This window comes from Arachis stenosperma, chromosome 5 (assembly GCF_014773155.1).
Source record: "Arachis stenosperma cultivar V10309 chromosome 5, arast.V10309.gnm1.PFL2, whole genome shotgun sequence".
NCBI classification, from domain to species: Eukaryota; Viridiplantae; Streptophyta; class Magnoliopsida; order Fabales; family Fabaceae; genus Arachis; species Arachis stenosperma.
This window is the reverse complement of record NC_080381.1, coordinates 35,654,482-35,674,522: the sequence shown is the minus strand read 5'-3', so window position 1 is coordinate 35,674,522 and position 20,041 is coordinate 35,654,482. Positions and strand designations below refer to the sequence as shown.

The 20,041-nt window shown below is 38.7% G+C and overlaps 1 protein-coding gene across 4 annotated transcripts; it reads left to right on the top strand.

Annotated features, from left to right (window-relative positions):
• The first annotated feature begins 7,298 nt into the window (after window positions 1-7,298).
• On the top strand, window positions 7,299-19,681 carry LOC130983269 (paired amphipathic helix protein Sin3-like 4). 4 transcript variants are annotated; one of them, XM_057907484.1, is made up of 24 exons: window positions 7,299-7,602; window positions 7,707-7,999; window positions 8,447-8,605; window positions 8,730-8,916; window positions 9,014-9,112; window positions 9,244-9,408; window positions 9,949-10,231; window positions 10,747-10,883; window positions 12,430-12,505; window positions 12,581-12,613; window positions 12,765-13,036; window positions 13,139-13,293; window positions 14,025-14,152; window positions 14,261-14,515; window positions 15,495-16,196; window positions 16,330-16,403; window positions 16,829-17,458; window positions 17,665-17,765; window positions 17,850-17,988; window positions 18,074-18,226; window positions 18,326-18,489; window positions 18,584-18,689; window positions 18,799-18,943; window positions 19,193-19,681. In XM_057907484.1, the coding sequence occupies exons 2-23, from the start codon at window positions 7,926-7,928 to the stop codon at window positions 18,919-18,921; spliced, it is 4,215 nt and encodes a 1,404-aa protein (XP_057763467.1). In that variant the 5' UTR covers window positions 7,299-7,602; window positions 7,707-7,925; the 3' UTR covers window positions 18,922-18,943; window positions 19,193-19,681. The 4 variants fall into 4 exon arrangements, with proteins under 4 accessions (XP_057763467.1, XP_057763464.1, XP_057763465.1 ...); XM_057907481.1 differs by having other exon boundaries at window positions 9,949-10,279; XM_057907482.1 differs by having other exon boundaries at window positions 9,949-10,279; window positions 19,190-19,681.
• Window positions 19,682-20,041: the final 360 nt, after the last annotated feature.

Below are 20,041 nucleotides of genomic sequence, written 5' to 3'. Positions count from 1 at the left end.
GGGAATCTGCCAGGTACTACAGAAACCCGACCTAGCGGGAAGAATGATGACTTGGGCCATTGAGCTGTCCCAATACGACCTGCGGTATGAACCTAGGCATGTGATTAAAGCTCCGGCCATGGCTGACTTTCTGGTGGAAGTCACTGGAGACCCAGCCGAGACACCGAGTACACGGTGGAAGCTCCACGTGGACGGAGCTTCCAACCAGACATTCGGGGGAGCCGGGATAATCTTGGAAAGCCCAACGAGAGTCGTATATGAACAGTCGATCAAGTTCGAATTCCAGTAGCAAACAATTAAGAAGAATACGAGGCCCTTCTGGGCGATTTAGTCCTGGCTAGGGAGGTCGGAGCCACGAGATTGGAAGTATGTAGTGATGCACAGGTCGTGACCTCACAGATCAATGGAACATATCAGGCAAGAGACTCATTATTGCAAAAATATCTGGAGAATGTCAGAGAGTTAACCAGGCAATTTGAGGAGGTCATGGTGTAGCACGTCCCGAGAGAAAGGAACGCGCGAGCAGACCTCTTATCAAAGCTGGCAAGCACAAAACCAGGAGCGGAAAACCGATCTCTCGTCCAAGGCTTGATAAAAGAACCAGCAGTCGCCCTCCATTTAACAAAGGTAGATCCTTCTTGGATGGACCTAATCACTAACCTCTTGGAAAGCAGTAAGCTCCCCGAAGACGAGAAGTCGGCAAGAGCGTTAAAAAGGGAGGCAGCCAAGTATGCAATTATACAAGTCCATTTGTTTAAGAAGGGACTCAGCCAACGCTTGCTAAAGTGCCTGCATCCTGACCAAACGAACTATGTGCTCAAGGAGGTCCATGAAGGATGTTGCGGTCACTACATTGGCGGCAAAGCCCTAGCAAGAAAGCTCATCAGAGCCGGCTACTACTGGCCGTCGATGATGACGGATTCTAAAGACTTCATGAGAAAATGCATCAAGTGCCAGGATAACGCCAATTTTCACAGGGCGCCAGCAACCGAACTAAGTCTGTTGACGTCTTCCCGACCTTTTTCGCACTGGGGAGTCGACCTCTTAGGACCCTTCCCAGTCGGTCCAGGGCAAGTCAAGTACTTAATAGTTGCTATTGACTATTATACCAAATAGATAGAGGCCGAGCCACTCGCTAGCATATCCTCGTCTAATTGTCGGAAGTTTATGTGGAGGCAAGTAGTAATTCGGTTCGGTATCCCTGAGGTCGTTATCTCCAATAACGGGACGCAATTCACCGATAAGAAGTTCGGAGAGTTCCTCGCCGGTTTGGGTATAAAGCAAAAATTCTCATCCGTGGAACACCCTCAAACCAATGGCCAGGTCGAGGCCGCGAATAAGATCATCCTGCTAGGCCTAAAAAAATGACTTGATAAGAAGAAGGGGACATGGGCTGACGAGCTTGCTTCAGTCCTCTGGTCGTACCGCACAACTCAGCAATCATCTACGGGGGAGAGACCATTTCACTTGACATACGGAGTGGACGCAATGATACCTGTAGAAGTCAGTGAACCGAGCCTGCGGCTACTCTTGGGAGGAGTTGAAGAAGCTGTGAAAAAAGACCTGATAGACGAGGCTAGAAAAATGGCCCATTTGTCAGAAGCGACGCTGAAGCAAAGAATGGCCTTGCGCTACAACACCAAAGTGCTCAGGAGAGAATTTGAACAAAATGACCTGGTCCCGAGGCGCAACGACATTGGACTACCGACTCAGAGGGAAGGTAAGCTGGCGGCGAACTGGGAGGGCCCGTACAGGGTAAAAGAAGTGGTCGGCAGGGGCGCCTACAAGTTGGAAAGACTTGACGACAAGGAAGTCCTAAGAACGTGGAATGCGGGTAACTTAAGAAGATTTATTCTTAGACCAAGTGCGTCGAATAGGCAACCTGCCAAGCTCAGTAAGACCCAAGTTGCTTTATGATTAAATAATTTACTTTTGTCAAATACTTATTATCGCTATAGGTCTAATCAACTGCCAATTAATGTTCACTTGTGATTAAATTCACTTTTTCCCTTTATATTCCATGTTAACGAATTTCTTATGATAAGTGATAAATGCGGAGACAGCACGGTAACCTGGGACTGATCACCCCGAGAACCACCCAAATTAACACCATAATAAGTGGCTATAGCAACAATAAAGCCATGACTTGGCCTCGTCAAGTTACCAACGCAACGGTAAATAAACACAAATGACAAGCCAATACCAACAAAATAGTAATAAAATAGAGCAAAAGTGCATTGCCGACTAAGCAGGGAACAAAAAATAATCATAAGCCGACCAAGCGGCTACCGTATTCAAAACTACAAGGCTCAACATGTAAAACGACAAAGTTCACAGAACTACACGACAAAGTTCACAAAACCATAAAATTACAAAATTTATACAAGAGTATAAAGATCACTTCTTCGGCATATTGACAATTTTACCATCCCTAATGGTCTTAAAGACCCCAATCGCCGATGTGTCGAAATCAGGAGCCACGAGTTTCACTTGGGCTTTAAGAGCCTCTTCAGTCATCAATATGGCACTTTTTCCTTGCTTCACGGTCTCCTTGTACTTCTTAAATTCAGCTGCCTCAGTTTGAGCAGCCTTAGCCGATGAGGCGGCCTCGTCGCGTTCCTTCTCTAATGCAGCCACCCGATCCTGAGCAGCATTGAGTTGACCCTCCAAAGCCAGCTCTCGTTCGGTTAGCTAGAAAACGGCTGCATAAGAAGTCTTCAATTTCTCCTCGGCAGCCTTGAGCTTCTTATCTGCGCTGGACAGCTGCTCCCGTAGTGATTCAACTTCCACTTTAAATTTATTATTGGCTTGAACAGAAGACTCGAGTTTCCTCTGAACAGACTGCGTCCCTGCCAGAGCAAACTCTGCCTTCCTCGCTATGGCTGCCCCGCAAAGAAGAGTTCGATACATCCACCTTGTTCGTGAAGGAAGATCCCCACCATGGAAGAAGTCTTCCGTGCCGGAAAGCAGCTGGGCATCAATAAAGTTCCCGGTATCAAAGTTCCTCTCCATCACAGTGAGGGCTCCTTCGGGGCTAGAGGACGACCTCTTCCTCTTCGGGTTGCTCACAACAACCACGTCATCCTCCTCAAAGTGTGGTTGAGAGGTCGAGCCCTCGCCACTATTGACAACTTCACCTTGAGTAGGAGAGGCATGCGCCTCGGTAGCATTATGAAGCAACACCTCGACAGCATGGGGGGAAGGCACCGCCCGGTTCTCATTATTTTCGGGAGGGGCCTCCCTGGTTCTCATTGGCCGGCTCTTCGTCGCTATCGCCAGCCAGAAAGGTGTTGTATAAAGCGTCAAGTCCTGTCACCTCGGCAGACATTCCCACTACAACAAAACGACGAAACCTGTTAGTCGTGAAATCGGCATAGCAAATTAAAACAACAGTAGCACAAGAAACTCAAAGCCACTCACAAATATAATTTCTAGCGACGTCCTGATTACCCATGAGGAGGTGGGGGTTCACATAATTTTTTGAAAAGACGGCTAGCAACACGTCGACAATTTTCTTATTTTGGGGAGACAACCCCTTATAGGTCACTTTAGTGAAGGCGTTGGCCTTCGCCCCGAAACTCCAATAGGTTGGGATGCGCCGTTGTCCTTCCAACGTCAGCCAAAAGGGATGCCGACCTTTAGCGGGACGAACCTTGAAGTATTTGTCTTTGAATCCATGGTATGAATCCTCGAACAAACCAAAGATCCACCGACCTTGAGCAGATCGAAAAGACATAAACCCCTTTTTGGTCTTCCCTTCCTTGGAAGGGTTCGTTAGGGTGAAAAGATAAAGGAAAACCTCCACAGAGACCAACAGGTCTAGATACTCACACACCATCTCGTAATAGCGGATGGAAGCCTAACTGTTCGGATGTAATTGAGACGGCGCTACGTCGCACCTATTGAGCAACCCCATCTGGAAGGTGGAGAAGGGGATGCGAACCCCCAACTGGGTAAACATTGCCTTATAGAACCAAATCCAATCGGCAACCCGGGAGAAGTGTAGGTTAAGCTCATATATCCGCTCGTGAGAAACGGGGACGTAGACCACATAGTTGGCTTCCTCGTCGGTCCCACCACACAAATACTCGGCTTGTCGGAACTCTGTGAGCTCCTCTTCGCCCATTTGGTTGGAGGAGTCTTTTACGTCCGAGGTTACCCAGGCGTACCGATCGTAGGCCGCTCTAGCGACGGGAACCCGAGCAACAGGGCGTTGGTACCACTCAGTTAGTCTAAGTGACCGGGAGATCGGAGCTAGCCCAGAAACTACATCTTGCCTACTCTATGACTACAATCAAACAAGGAGCAAAATCTATCGCCAAAGTAAATCCTAATGGAATGGTAACCCCCTAACACGCCTATCTAAATGCTAATAACGCTCGATATACAGAAGCAGCATGCACACAGAAGCAAAGCAAGGAAACGAATGGCATAATAGCAAGGTAAAACCGCAGGGATTAAAAGACAAGAAATAAAGCTTACCAAAACGATTGTATTGATCTGGAGAAGTAGGAAGAACTAATGTAATCAACCCAAGGAATGGCAACAGGAAATGGGAGAATGTAGAAAGCAAATGCAGAGAAAGTAAGATGATGGTAAGGGGATGAGAAACACAACTGAATGGGGAACTAAGAAACTGACTCAAGAAGCACGAAAGGCAAGGGTAAAATGGTCTTTACTCGCGGGGTTTTGAAATAACCCACTATAAGCATTAATGGTTGGCGCGAAAAAGCGAGGCGTCAAACGACACACCCCAGCATCGAAGACGCTCACGCCCGTAGAGAGCGCGTCCCGAGCATGAGTAACCGGCAAAGCGGCGACACACCCACAATAAAGTTAAACGCGCCAACCACGGCGCTCACGGCTATAGCTGGCACGTTGGGGGCACTGTTACGGCTCAGCCCAGCTAGCACCTAGGCCGACCCCGCCCACAGGCAACCCGATCTTCTTGGTCGGGTTCACGCACCCGATCCGACCGGTCCGCGACCCGGACACACCTTCACTACTAGCTGTGTGACAGCTGTGAAGAAGGAAGCTTCCAGGAAGGAGGCCTCCTCCTATAGGGCCCGTCCCACTGACAGGGTATTTAAGGAGAGGGTCCTACCCCTCCCCCAAGGTACGTTACTCTACCTTCAGCCCTCACATCACCTATACACGTTATTGACTTGAGCGTTGGAGTGTCATTGCAGGTGACACCTCCCTCTCCACTTAAAGTGCTCGGAAGTTCGGCTGCTCTTTCGTTCACACCACCAGCTGAAGACAGGCAGGAACCCACCTCCCCATTCCGAGACCTCTATGAACAGTTCGCTACCCGACTTACCGCACATTAATAAATTAATTATTGACTTGTTGAATTAGAGAATATTGTAGACAACCAAAAAAATAAATAAGGTATAATAAAAAATTCAGGATCACTTATTGTTTGAAGAATTATTCAAACATTCAATCGTAGAGGAGACATAGGGTTTGAAATTGATAAAAATGTATGTTCCATTGTATTAATATCACATTATATCAAAGACATCTAATTTAAATGGATCATTTATTTAATTTTATCATTTTTTTAACAAACTAATAACCTTAGAAAATAACATGAAGTGACGACACGTAGCAGTACACAACTGGGTTGTATATTGATGTAAATAGATAGTTGTAAGTAAATAGATTTATCTATGTTTTTAATAATCAACTTACATGTCTAGAGAGCCGAGTTCTAGAGACTAGAATGACCGACATTTGGTTTTTTCATGTTTTTGGACGGCACATTTTGTTTGTATTTTTATTTTTATGTTTTTTTGTTTTTGAATTTTGTAAAAAAAATAAAAAAATAAAAAAATAAAAACAGAAAATAGAATTTTATTATTTTTATTTGTAAAATTTTAAAAATAAAAATACTGAAAATAAAAATAAAAAATAAAAATGCAAATCAAAGGCACCTTTATATTAGTTGTTTTTTTTTTAGTTGCTCACGGTATCTTCCAATTCGACGAGTCAAGGACTGATCCGTCGCGGATCTGAGCTCCATTTAAGGGTTTGTCGCTGGACAATGGGTTGCTGCATGCACAAGACGGGATTCGAACTCCCAACACTTGGTTAAGCGGACGAGTGAGTTGACCACTCGACCAATCCAAGTTGGTTTATATTAGATGTTTTATTGGAAACGTTCAATACTACAAAAGGGGCTTTTTATCCAAAAAATTATTTGGTAGATTGGCCTGGACCTAGCGTTATGGCATCAATTGGGCTTGAAAATTCTTTAGAAAAGCGTTTACTGGCCTCAAATATATAGCCATCTTGAGCCTTAAAAACAATTTCCCCATTGGTTTTAAGGGTTACAAACAAAGACCAAAAACATAAACAGTTACAAACAAAAATTATATCACTCATAGTCTCTGCCATATCAAAAAAAAAAAAAACACTCCTCTTCCGTCAGCCAAGAGAGTCCATCCCCAATCACAAACTCCGATTCATTAACACCACAATCCTAACTCATAAATCAAAATGCGTTCTCTCCAAAAAAAAAAAAAAACCCCATAAAATTGCGTTTGAGTGTTCTGACCAAAAAAAAAAAAAGGCGCTTGAGAGTTTATCAAACAACAACGACAATAATAATAATAATAATAATAATAATAATAATAATAATAATAATAATAATAATAAATAAATAAATAAATAAATAAAAGATTATTCATTCAGTCAAAGTTTCTTATTTGCATAACCATAATCATTTGTCTTGTATCGTTTACAAATTATAAATGTAAATATGTAATAAATCCTACAAAGATAACTTCAAAGTCACAATTGACAAAAAGATGTTAAAAGAGAGAACATGACATTAACTATATCTTCTTTTTCTCTCACTATCTGTTAGACCTAATTTCATCATCATCCATCTATATAAAAACTTGGAAATAAATCTTGCAAATATATATTATGTTCACCACACCACCAACAATAACTACTACTACTCCTCACAAGTCACAAATCCCACACCAAACAAATACAAATTTTAAAAAAAATCACAAAATAGCCAAATTGCTAATCAAAATCACCCCTTTGTGAAAAGTCGAAGAACCAAACACGTTCGTTATTAATACAGCCCAACAGTCTTGCCCTAATTTTTCATCTCAAATTATAGATAAAACGATTAACCGCTAACAGGCGGTAAACACAGGAATTGGTAACCGGATAAAGAAGGTCAAATATTACTACCGCCACACCCCTTATGTTTTCTTTTTATTTTTTTCCCCGTGTTTTTTCTTTTATATATATCACATTGTGAACTTCTATTTGTTTGGTTTCTATTTTCTTCGTTCTCTCGTTTATTTTCTTTTCTCTTCTCTCAGTTCTGTTTGTTTGCCCAGAAAATCTTAAGAGAGAAAATAAAATTCTCTACTTCGAATTTCAAACTCTGAGGAAACACTGCTCAACAAAAGCCTTCGTTTTTTCTATTAGCCTTCTCCAACGTAACAAGTTTGCTTCTCGAAGAATCACCGAGGCTCAGGAGAAGCATTCATTCGCTCAAAGCTTTTCCGATATTTATCTTCTTTTATTTTTTTTCGATTTTTTCTATCTGCTGCTTCGAGACTCGACGATCACTGTGTAAATTCTCTGCTTCCTCCGTTTGAATTCGTCGCTTACGTTGCTTTGCATTGAAGTTAATGCGAATTTTCGCTTTTTCTGATTCCTTTTCTATTCTATTGTAGGATTTTGCTCCTCCTTGGTGATCTCTTCGGGAAGGTTGGAATTCTCTTGCTCCAACGTTAATCCGCAGATCTGTGGTGTTTGCTCGAATGAGAAGCTCAGGGTTGAAGGATTTTGAATTGTAATCGAAGTTTCAAGAAGCATGATTTGGTGCTGATTGCTGAAGAGACTGTGCTCTTGTGTTTGGGTGTTTTTTCAATTTCATGGTTTATTGAATAGGAATGAAGAGGTCTAGGGACGATATTTTCGCGAGTCCTCAACTTAAACGGCCTATAGTGTCTTCTCGAGGAGAAGCGTAAGTTGTTGGTTTTCGTTCTCATCTTCAACTTTTCCTGTGTTTTGAACTGTACTTGTGCTTTTGTTTGTGCTTTGATCAAGTAATTGCATCTTCGACTTAGTAATGGAGCTTCTCGAGTTTTTACTGCGGTGAAAAGTTTTACTAGTGCCCTCGTGTGTAACCCGGGAAGTCTAGATGATCAATCTTTAGCAAAGCTGTCTCTTTTTTGGTAAATTTTTTGGGTTTTGATGTTTTGACCTAATAAAATGAGATCGGATATTTGTTATCTGCAATCCTGAGTAAATTCTTCTTTTAATGGGTAAATTTGTATTTTTTATGGAAAAAAATTACTTTCAATTTCTTAAGGTTTTGATTATCATGTATGATCATGTGCTAGAAATTGGGAATACTGTGTCGTTGGTTTATCAATTGTCTAATTGTACTTTGGAATATTTTCGAACGAAGGTCCGGGCAACCCCAGATGATGAATGGAGGTGCTGTTATTCAGAAGCTAACTACAAATGATGCATTGGCATATCTCAAGGCAGTGAAGGATATATTTCAGGATAAGAGGGACAAGTATGATGACTTTTTGGAAGTCATGAAAGATTTTAAGGCTCAAAGGTTTGATCATGTCGTACCACATTGTTGGCATGCTGCTCCGAATGTCTTTTTGTATTATATTGGGGGAGGGGGATACTGTTTTTGCCAGTGGAAACTGACTTGTGTCTGCTTTTGGTACTTGTAGAGTTGATACTGCAGGCGTGATAGCAAGGGTTAAACAGCTCTTTAAAGGGCACAGAGACTTGCTTTTGGGATTCAACACCTTCTTGCCAAGGGGTTATGAAATCACACTTCCACTGGAGGATGAACAACCTGCCCCAAAGAAGCCTGTTGAATTTGAAGAAGCGATTAATTTTGTGAACAAAATTAAGGTAAAACGTTCTTGGGCCTGATTGGTTTTCTAATACAGACTCAGTTTCAATACAGAATGGCAGTTCTAGTTGAATCTAATTCATCATTTTCATTCAGACCCGGTTTCAAGGTGATGATCGTGTTTACAAGTCATTTCTGGACATATTAAATATGTACAGAAAGGAAAGCAAGTCTATAACAGAGGTCTACCAGGAGGTTTGTTTTGTCTGTGCATGTGTTATTATGTTATAGCTAGGAAAATTGTTATATTTGTCTTTCTATGTCATTTATATTAGTCTTAATATTTCGTTTGATGTTCATTTCAATCATATTTTGGACTTCTTTAGGTTGCTGCACTTTTCCAAGAGCATCCGGATCTTCTTGATGAGTTTACTCATTTTCTCCCGGACACTTCCTCGGCAGCCTCTGCTCATTATATTTCTGCTAGAAATTCTATGCTTCGTGATAGGAGCTCTGCAATGCCAACTGTACGGCAAATGCATGTTGAGAAGGTTTATCTCCATATTTTTCTGTCCCTCTTGGTAGTATAAAATGAGATGCTAAGTCAAGGTGCCTGGAGGTTTCAGCACCTTTTGGTGGCTGCATTATTGCCCCTTCCATGAGATGCATACTTCTAGTGTATTAGCTGCATTATTGCCCCTTCCATGAGATGCATACTTCTAGTGTATTATTGTTCAGGCAACATACCTGTAGCACTTAATGATAGCTGTAGAAAGTTAAAAAAATCCATCCCTCTAACTTGCTATGATGTTACATTGGGTAAAATATTATGTTGTTGAGAAGTCACTATTTCTGGGTCATAAGGAATTTTACGGCTAGCAGTTTAGGGTTTTGTAAATTGAACATTGCAGTTGTTTACTTTTTCTTAGGATGTTATGCTCACGTAGTTATAAGTCTTTGGCTGATCTTTCTCCAAGGGATTAAAACCCTGAAGCCAAGTAGCCTTTTGTCTTTTACTATCTTGGTGACTCTGGTCCCACTGATTGCATGTTTGGTTATCAAGCTTACATTCTACTTATCTTGTGTGCCAGAGAGAAAGGACTATGACCTCACATGGTGATCGTGACCTCAGTGTTGACCGTCCTGACCCTGATAATGACAGAGGTTTGATGAGGGCAGAAAAGGATCAGAGGAGACGTCTAGAGAAGGATAAGGAACGCAGAGAGGAGAGAGATAGGAGAGAACGTGACAGAGATGATAGAGATTATGAGCATGATGGTGGTCGAGATAGGGAAAGGTTCTCCCATAAACGGAAATCTGATCGTAGGGCTGAAGACTCTGGAGCCGAACCATTGCTCGATGATGAAAATATTGGTATGCGCCCTATGCCATCCACTTGTGATGAAAGAAATACTCTGAAAAGTGAGTATGTTGTCATCATTTTGATCCTGAATCTACTGGTTTTTTTTGTTATATTTGTTACCTTTTCCAACCAATGCTATGATATACATTATTTAAACAGTGGAAACATATGCTTTTATGTTTGGTTGAAAATAAATAAATTGATAAAATAAGAAAAAGGTGTCAAACGTGAAACTTCATTACAGCAACTAATGCAAAATATTTCTCATCACTATTCTACTGCATATATTGCTAAAGTTTATAAAAAAGAAGAGTATGGTGTCTCTTGTTGATAGGGTTATCTGTATTGAAGAAGTGTTAAATATTTTCCATTTATGAGATGATTTCATAATCCATTGTCCTTGTTATAAGGGAAAAATAAATTTATTTCAACTTCTTGTTTGTCTTCTATCCTTTGTTGCATAAAACTTTTAACATCTTATTTTCCTTTAGCAGTTTTTTACTTATGTCAAATTTCATTATCTCAGGCATGTATAGCCAGGAGCTTGCTTTCTGTGAAAAGGTCAAAGAGAAATTACGAAATCCTGATGACTACCAGGAATTTTTGAAGTGTTTGCATATTTACAGCAGGGAAATAATTACCAGACATGAATTGCAGTCATTGGTATGGCTTATTATTAATTTTTCTTGTCATCCGCTTTACTGATTTCATTGTCGGATTCTATAAATGCATGTCTTTTATTCAATCTTGCTTTGTTGGTTTAGCTGGATGTGGGCATTTACCGTTATTCCCTAAATAAAATATGTTAAAATATGGAAAAAAAAGGGATATCCTCCTATAGCATTGGTGCTTAAAATCGAGTTTATTTGCATGCATTCAATTTGGATTATATTTGGCTCAGCCAGAGTTTAGTTTAGGCCAGAATAGCCTATGCCCTATGGAGCCTCTAAGCCAATGCGGCCAATTTCAAGGAATGACGGTGTCAGATAATGAGAATAGGCATTCAGGTAATTTAAGGCAAGATCAATTTCTCAATATGATACTGCCGTGTCTTATATTAAGCAATAGATTGAAGGAGGATCATTTTGGATGGTACATTTGGAGGATCTAATTGAATGAAGGACTTAAAGTGTGTTTTCAGAAATATGAAATGGCTAAAATGGGGGTATTGTGTTGGCATACTAGTATGCTTTAAATGCTGCAGAGGCCATCATAATCATACTTGCAGCAAGTATATGGATAAAATCAGAAACCAGAAACAACAGAATAGCCAATTTCCTTTTCATAACGCCAAAGCAGCAGCTTTCTGTACCACCTATTAAAGTGATCATCTTCCCAGTATCATCTTGATCAATAAAGGAAACCACAAGATTTCACCAAGTGTTTGAGCTTGATTGCATGTAACCAAATCACTTTGTTCATTTTATCAAAACAAACAAGAAGATATGAGCAATGCAGATTGCAGACGGAACCATATTTTTCAACCTGTTTGAGATCTTCCTTCCAATTCACATTTGTTCTTCCCTAATAACCTTACCTGTGCGAGAGCTTATGGTAGATAGTCAAGCAATTTTTGCACTCGATGTAAAGGACAATGGTTCAAGTTGCTTTCAGCAAAGCTGGAAAGGATAACTGCCTCCATCAAAGACTCAGAAGATTTGGTGATTTTTGGATTTTGTATTGTCTGTGAGGGGGCACCTGGCACTCTGTACAATTAGAGCTGTGAAGGAAGCAATTACAACAATTACGGCAGGAATAGATGGTCTAGAATAAATTATGTTTCTTCTGAAGTGTGATAATTGGCCAGCAGTATTATGTTTTTGGTCATTTATTCTTGACAAAGTCTGGTGGCATCCCGTTCTAAATTCCTCACAGATGACCCTGCAGCTGATGCACCATGAACTACTAATCTTTTCAATGCTGATGATGTCATCTTCAATAATTTGATAAATTTTGATTTAGCTGAAATTTTCAATTAAAAAAACTAGAAGTAATAGAATATATATCCTCTCCGCTGGAAAATCTACTACATATAATGTGGTGTTGCGATTGTAATTAAATAATTTGGTGCAAGAACTTATGTCCTTGAAGTTAATTATACACTTTATCTTGGCCTACTTCCATTATATTTCTTAGTGCTGCCTATAGATCTTATTAAATAACATGCTCTGGAATATAATTGCTAACTCATGGTCACTTATTCTTCAAGGTTGGTGATTTACTGGGGAAATATCCAGATCTTATGGAGGGGTTTAATGAATTTTTGATACAATCTGAAAAGAATGGTAATGTTCAAACTAATTTCATATTTCTATGTTGTTACACTTCCAAGATATTTCTAATCAGTTTCTGTGATGCAGATGGTGGATTCCTTGCTGGTGTCATGAATAAAAGTATGTAAAATGGCTTGGAATTTTCTGTTATTATGACAGATTCTACTTATTTATTTTGTAATCTGATACCATGTTTAAGTTTCTTAGCTTTGTCTTTTCGCACAAAACTCACCTTTTATTTTGTGTGTGTGTGTATGTGTGTTTTCATCAGAGTCCTTATGGAGTGACGGACAAAGGCCGAAATCTGTGAAGGTTGAAGACAGAGATCGTGATCGAGACCGTTGTAGGGATGATGGCATGAAAGAAAGGGATCGTGAATTCCGAGAAAGGGACAAATCCACTGCCCCTGCCAACAAGGATGTTTCAGGTCCTAAGATGTCCATATATCCCAGCAAGGATAAGTATTTGTCAAAGCCTATAAATGAGCTGGACCTTTCTAACTGTGATCAATGCACTCCGAGCTATCGTCTATTGCCAAAAAATGTATACTTGATTTACTTGTCTCTCGGTTTTATATTACTTGAATGTGATATCTGTGATTCTCTTGCTGATTGCGTTTCATATGTGTTACCTGTGCTTATGCAGTACCCAATACCTGTAGCTAGCCAGAGAACAGAACTTGGTGCAGAAGTATTAAATGATCACTGGGTGTCTGTTACTTCAGGAAGTGAGGATTATTCCTTTAAACATATGCGCAAAAATCAGTATGAAGAGAGCTTGTTCAGATGTGAAGATGACAGGTCAGACTTGCAGTGATGCTTATTTGATTGGTTGTATTTGCATCAAGGTTATCAAATTGTAATTCAGAACTTGAATTGCTAAGGTTAATCATTGAATTGTGAATCATGAACTGTATTGAATTCCAGGATTCAAGGATACATGCAAAATTAATGCCATACCATAAACTTTCATAAGACCAATAACATATAATCATCACTCATCTCCAAAGTTTTCAAAAACACAATCCTCACAAATAGAAGTCTTACAAAGTGCATAAAATCTTAAGAAAGTAACAGTGTAGTTTCTCTCATATAAGCCAAGACAACAAAGAAAAAAGATGCAGATGAAAGGGAGCTGAAAAAACTGATGTCTCTGTTTGAGGAAAGAATGAAAAAACTTTTAAGGTCACTTATGTTTGCCATGTGAAGACATTGTAGAATCCTGCTAGTGGATTTTTTTTTTTTTTTTTTTTGCATTTTTGTTCAAACAATCTAGTTTTAACAAGATATTGGTTATAACTAAGAAGTTCTAAATGCACTCGGCTGCCTCTGTTTCTTTCCTAAAAATTGGCGTTTGGAGGATTTTTTTTTCCCTTTTTTCTTGGGGTATTGGAGCATATTGGGTGATTCGTGATTCTGAATTGCACAATGATAAGCATGTTTGCCATATCATTTTACCTCTTTTTTAAAATGTTTTTGTCAAGTTATCTACCATTGGCACTTATTGATATCATTTTAATCTATGTTTGCAGGTTTGAACTTGATATGTTGCTAGAGTCTGTAAATGCAACTACTAAGCGAGTGGAAGAGCTGTTAGAAAAGGTCAATAATAATATAATCAAAGGAGACAGTCCAATTCGTATTGAGGAGCACTTAACAGGTTAAGGGCTTTTCTGTTCATCAATATATTTTCATATGGCACAGATGGAATATGAGGTAATTTGATGTTTTCCATATTCTGATGGGGACTTTCTTGCATTACTTTCAGCCTTAAATCTTAGGTGCATTGAACGATTATATGGTGACCATGGGCTAGATGTGATGGATGTGTTACGGAAAAATGCATCTCTGGCTTTGCCAGTGATATTAACCCGCTTGAAGCAGAAACAAGATGAATGGGCAAGGTGTCGTGCTGATTTTAATAAAGTCTGGGCTGAAATATATGCCAAAAATTATCATAAATCTCTTGATCACCGTAGCTTCTACTTTAAACAACAGGATACAAAAAGCTTGAGTACTAAAGGTAACAACTTTTCAGTTCATTTACTTCTAGTAATACAGGGCAATGAGGCTTTTAATGTTCAAAATAAATTAGATGATTTTTTTTTATGGCTGCAACTATTTTGATACTGTGAGGTATCATCGCTTTATATCTTCTATACCTCTATATCTATACTTCTATACTTCTATACTTCTATACTATATATAATGGGAATATGAGAAAGGTTGGTGTCCAACTCTTTTCCCCCCTAAATACCCTTCATTAAATATAGTCTATAAAAACATTTTTTTTTTGGCTGTATCAAAGACTTAGAGCTTGTTTGGGTGCCATTAAGTTGTTAGGAAAAGATTTTTATTTTTTTATTTTTTAGTTTGTTTTGAAAAATTTTAATAGTAAAAATAATTTTTTTTAGAAGCTACAATTTACATTTCTTTTAATAGATATATATTTTTTTTAATATTGTCGTATCCAGAACATAATTATTAGATAAAAAGATATTTTTACACGAAATAGTGAAACATAAAATTACTTTTACTTTTCTAAAAGATCTTTTAAAAAAAGATCACTTGAAAAGAGAGTTTTTTGTAGAAGCTCACTCAAACAAGTCCTTAAACCCAAGACCTTTTGGTTAAGTTATAAACAATTCACCATATCGACAAATTCCATTTTTATTATTTTTACATGCATTTAATAAATAAAAGTGTCATAGTTCTCCATTATCTTGTCTACAAGTTTTCTGCACTCTATGCTTCTCCCTCCTTTCTCATTTATTTGTAGTTTTTCTAAGGTTGGGAATAAAGTCATGCAGAATAACAATATGTGTGTAGTCATAGTCATCTGGGTTAATTTTTGACTCATTGATAATAACATCCCATCTAATACAAAACGACGCTTGCCTATCACCTCGCAGAACTAAAATGCTAAATCATTGATGAGCTTATCATGATGCAGGAATTCATTTTGTTCTTCTGACTCATTCCTTTTTCTAATCTTTTTACAGCATTACTGGCCGAAATCAAAGAAATCAGTGAGAAGAAACGCAAAGAAGATGATGTTCTTCTTGCGATTGCTGCTGGAAATAGACGTCCTGTTCTTCCAAACCTTGAGTTTGAGTACACTGATTCTGATATTCATGAAGATCTGTATCAGCTTGTAAAATATTCTTGTGGAGAAATGTGTACAACTGAACAATTGGATAAAGTTATGAAGGTTTGGACAACATTTTTAGAACCCATTCTGTGTGTTCCTTCTCGGCCTCTGGGTGCCGAGGATACAGAAGATGTTGTCAAGGATAAGAATAATTCTGCCAAAAGTGGCACTGCAAGTGTTGCCGAGAGTGAGGGTAGTGCTGGTGCTGGTGCTGGTGCTATTGTAGTGAATCCTAAGCATATTAACACTTCTAGAAATGGGGATGAGTGTATGCCATTAGATCAATCAAATTCTAGCAAAGTATGGCAATCAAATGGTGACAGTGGTGCAAAAGATGATAAATGTCTTGATTCAGACCGCACTCTGCATAAAACTGAAACTTCAGGCACTAATACACAGCATGGTAAAATTAATACTAGTTCATTCACACCTGATGAAATGTCAGGAGTCAATAAGCAAGACCACTCCAGTGAGCGGTTGGTGAATGCTAATGTTTCACCAGCATTAGGAGTGGAGCTAAGTAATGGAAGAACAAGCATGGATAATGCATCAGGTTAGTATCTTTCTTCTAGGATGGTGATTTTTCTCAATTCTTACTTCATCTTTTATTTTTGATAATGTCATTTGATGTTACACTTTCACATTCTGATAATGAATGGAACTAAGATACAGCCTTTTCCTTGAAGGAATCATTGCCACTAATCCGTCTAGACCTGGTAATATTTCTGGCGAAGGTGGAGTTGATTTACCTTCATCAGAGGTATGGCTCAACCCTTTGTGCTTCTTGTCTTGCTCTCGACTTAAAATTTGTTTTTGCTAGCTTCATGTTATGGATCAACTTAAATTTGCTATCAGTATAATAATTTACAGTATCTGATAACAGTTGATGCCAACCTACTGAAACATGATGAAATACTTATAGCATATAATGCGGGTGAAACATCATAACTTTCTTAATAATGTGGCACTTTCTTGTTCACTTATAGCATATAATTATTATGTAAGTTATTTCTTGAATATGTATGTTTGATGTTTGATCGTTCTGTACATTGCAGTTGTTTGCTTTCCTGAAGATAGTGTTAGGGATACCATTTCCTTGCACTTGTGTTCTGGGATTATTCATGATAACGATTGTTTGAAGTTTTGTAATTAATACTTTCTTATTTATTTATTTTCATGACTTAGGGTGGTGATTCTACCAGACCAGGTACATCCACAAATGGGACCATCACAGAAGGGACCGAAGTTCACAGGTACCCAGAAGAATCAGTTCGGCAGTTAAAAAGTGAAAGAGAAGAGGGCGAGTTGTCCCCAAATGGAGACTTTGAAGAGGATAACTTTGCTGTTTATGGAGATACTGGTTTGGACGCAGTCCATAAGGGGAAGGATGGCGGTTCGAGTCAGCAATACCAAAACAGAAATGGAGAACAAGCTTTAGGTGAAGTTAGAGGAGAGAATGATGTTGATGCTGACGATGAAGGTGAGGAAAGTCCACACAGGTCATCTGAGGACAGTGAGAATGCATCCGAGAATGTTGATGTTTCTGGAAGCGAGTCTGCTGATGGTGAGGAATCTCGAGAAGAGCACGAGGATGGGGAAAATGATAACAAAGCTGAGAGTGAAGGTGAAGCTGAAGGAATGGCTGATGCCCATGATGTTGAAGGAGATGGAACCTCCTTGCCATTTTCAGAGCGCTTCCTATTAACTGTAAAGCCACTGGCGAAGCATGTTCCCCCAGCGTTACACGAGAAAGAAAGGACTTCTCGAATTTTTTATGGAAATGATTCCTTTTACGTCCTGTTTAGACTTCATCAGGTACGAAATTGTCTTTTTATGGAAATAGGTTATTTTTCATTCATTTTTTGTCATGACTTCAAATATGAAGATGTCTACTTCCCATTTTCCCCTCAAGGTTTCTAAACCTATGTTGATGTCATGATGGTTTCTAGTAGTATAAACAACTGCCTATAATTAAATATTGATATAGCAACTTAGCAAGTTTCGTGTTGCTTTTCTGACAGACATTGTATGAGAGGATACAATCAGCAAAGATTAACTCATCATCTGCTGAAAGGAAATGGGGGGCTTCAAATAATACGGGTTCTACTGATCAATACAACAGGTGATATGCTTTGTAAATTTTGCACTCAGTTAAAAATTAAAATACGAGTATATTTGCGGACTAAGGGACTCTTTTATGTGACAGGTTCATGAATGCGCTCTACAATTTGCTGGATGGTTCATCTGATAATACAAAATTCGAGGATGATTGTCGAGCCATTATTGGAACTCAGTCATATCTCTTATTCACTTTAGACAAGCTGATTTATAAGCTTGTTAAACAGGTCAAGCTCATGAATTGCTCTTTCTCTCATCTATTTTGTTCTATTCTAACTTTCTGTCCCTGAAAATTTCTCCTTTTTATTTCAGCTTCAAAATGTTGCCACTGATGAGATGGATAACAAGCTTCTCCAATTATATGCCTATGAGAAATCAAGAAAACCAGGAAGATTTGTTGACGCAGTTTATCATGAAAATGCCCGTGTTCTTCTTCATGAAGAGAACATATACCGAATTGAATATGTAATGATTTTTGTTTTTTCTTTCTTTTTCTACTTGGATTTGCTGCTGAACTAAATTCAAAATATTTTCTGTTCTGTAATCTTATGTATTGGATTGCAGTCACCTGGACCTAAGAAATTGTCTCTTCAACTGATGGACTATGGACATGATAAGCCTGAAGTAACTGCCGTGTCAATGGACCCCAACTTTTCAGGCTATTTGTACAACGAATTTTTTTCTGTTGTCTCTGACAAAAAGGAAAAGTCTGGAATTTTCTTGAAGAGGTATTTGACAAGCCCAAAGAATTGTTTGGTGCCATTCTTGAAGTAATATATTTTTAAACAAAACTTATTTATTTTACTTTATTCATTTCCGTAGGAACAAACGTAGATATGCCTGTGGTGATGACATTTCAAGTGAGGCTGTGGAAGGACTACAAGTTATTAATGGTCTTGAGTGTAAGATATCTTGCAGTTCATCCAAGGTAATAATCGTTCTACTTTTGAATATTGTTCTTATTTTGCACATTCTGTTGGGTTGTGTTTCCAAAGTTCCACTCATACATTTCCTTGGTATCCATTGCATGTTGTCAGGTGTCATATGTTTTAGATACGGAAGATTTTTTGTTCCGGAAGAGAAAGAATAGGGCAAAGTCTTTAACCATTAGTTCGAGAAGAGCACAACGGTTCCACAAATTGTTTTCCCTTGCATGCTGACATCCATTTTCAGCTGGATAAGGTTTGTGATTTCATATTACTAAATGTATTGTGCTAGACCGACACCTTATTCGTTTCCAGATAGATGCATAATCCTCACGTCCATGAGAAAAACCTCCTAGTTGATATCCTTCTCTTAGAGCTATATCATATCTTAATTCAAAATGCTAGTTTTGTTCCGTAAAAGCAAAAGTTTTAGTTGATGTATGAAGTTCAAGCAAACAGATGATCTAATTAATAGTTGCTCTTCGGTTGTCCTTTTAACTAGCAGCTTTCAATCGTTGCCGGCAAAGCCGCGGTACATGACATTACAACATGATGAGAAAAGCAAAATATGATTTACTGAAATTATTTTTCTCGTGTTCTCACATTCACTATACGAGCAACCCAATAAAACCTTATAGAATGGAAGGCTCAGGGTGGAGGAGGAGGAGGAGGAGGAGGAAGAGGAAGAGGGAGATTGTAGAATACTGTAATTTGATGGCCGATAACTCAATAATGTAAATAGCGATAATTTGTGATGTAGTACGAACACATTTTTATTCCATTCATCCATAGTGTTTTTTTATAATTTCAATTGCAATTTTTTTAGTGGTTTCCTTTTTGTTCTTAACCATTTTGCTGCTACAACTTTGTAGAGGGTGTTGATTGTGGGAAGAAAATTTATATCTTCATAGGCTTTTGGGGTAACTAAGGCTGCGAATTCAGTGTTTTTAGATACAATGTCTATGTCTTATCATTCGAACATAATTTTGTCTTAGTATTCCTGCCTCCGTGTCCCGTGTTTATAAACAAAGGTAGTCTAACAGCCACTTTTCATAAATCTGATACAACTCACAGGCCCTACTTTATATATGTATGTGCTTTGAATGTTTATAGTCAACTCTGAAAGTCTTATTATTTGCGACACGACACTGCTGAGGATAGAACGCTTTCTCTTTCCTTCAATTTTTCTTATGCAAACCAGTTATCTGTTGTGCATCGAATGTGAAATTAAAGAGTTAAACACATTCTAAAAGTAAAATTCAAAAAGATATTAGATTATATTTTTAAACAATATTAAGGTGCAAGTTATTTTAGCAATGTCATAAATCATGTGGCAAAAATTCAGTTGCAGTCA

What these genes read in the sequence shown, in the direction of transcription:
- LOC130983269 (XM_057907481.1), top strand. Translation starts at nt 7,926, where the DNA reads ATGAAGAGGTCTAGGGACGATATTTTCGCGAGTCCTCAACTTAAACGG. An exon ending in ATTTTGTGAACAAAATTAAG is followed by an intron (nt 8,917 to 9,013) that starts GTAAAACGTTCT and finishes ATTTTCATTCAG; the next exon opens with ACCCGGTTTCAAGGTGATGA. An exon ending in TCTACTGATCAATACAACAG is followed by an intron (nt 17,766 to 17,849) that starts GTGATATGCTTT and finishes TTTATGTGACAG; the next exon opens with GTTCATGAATGCGCTCTACA.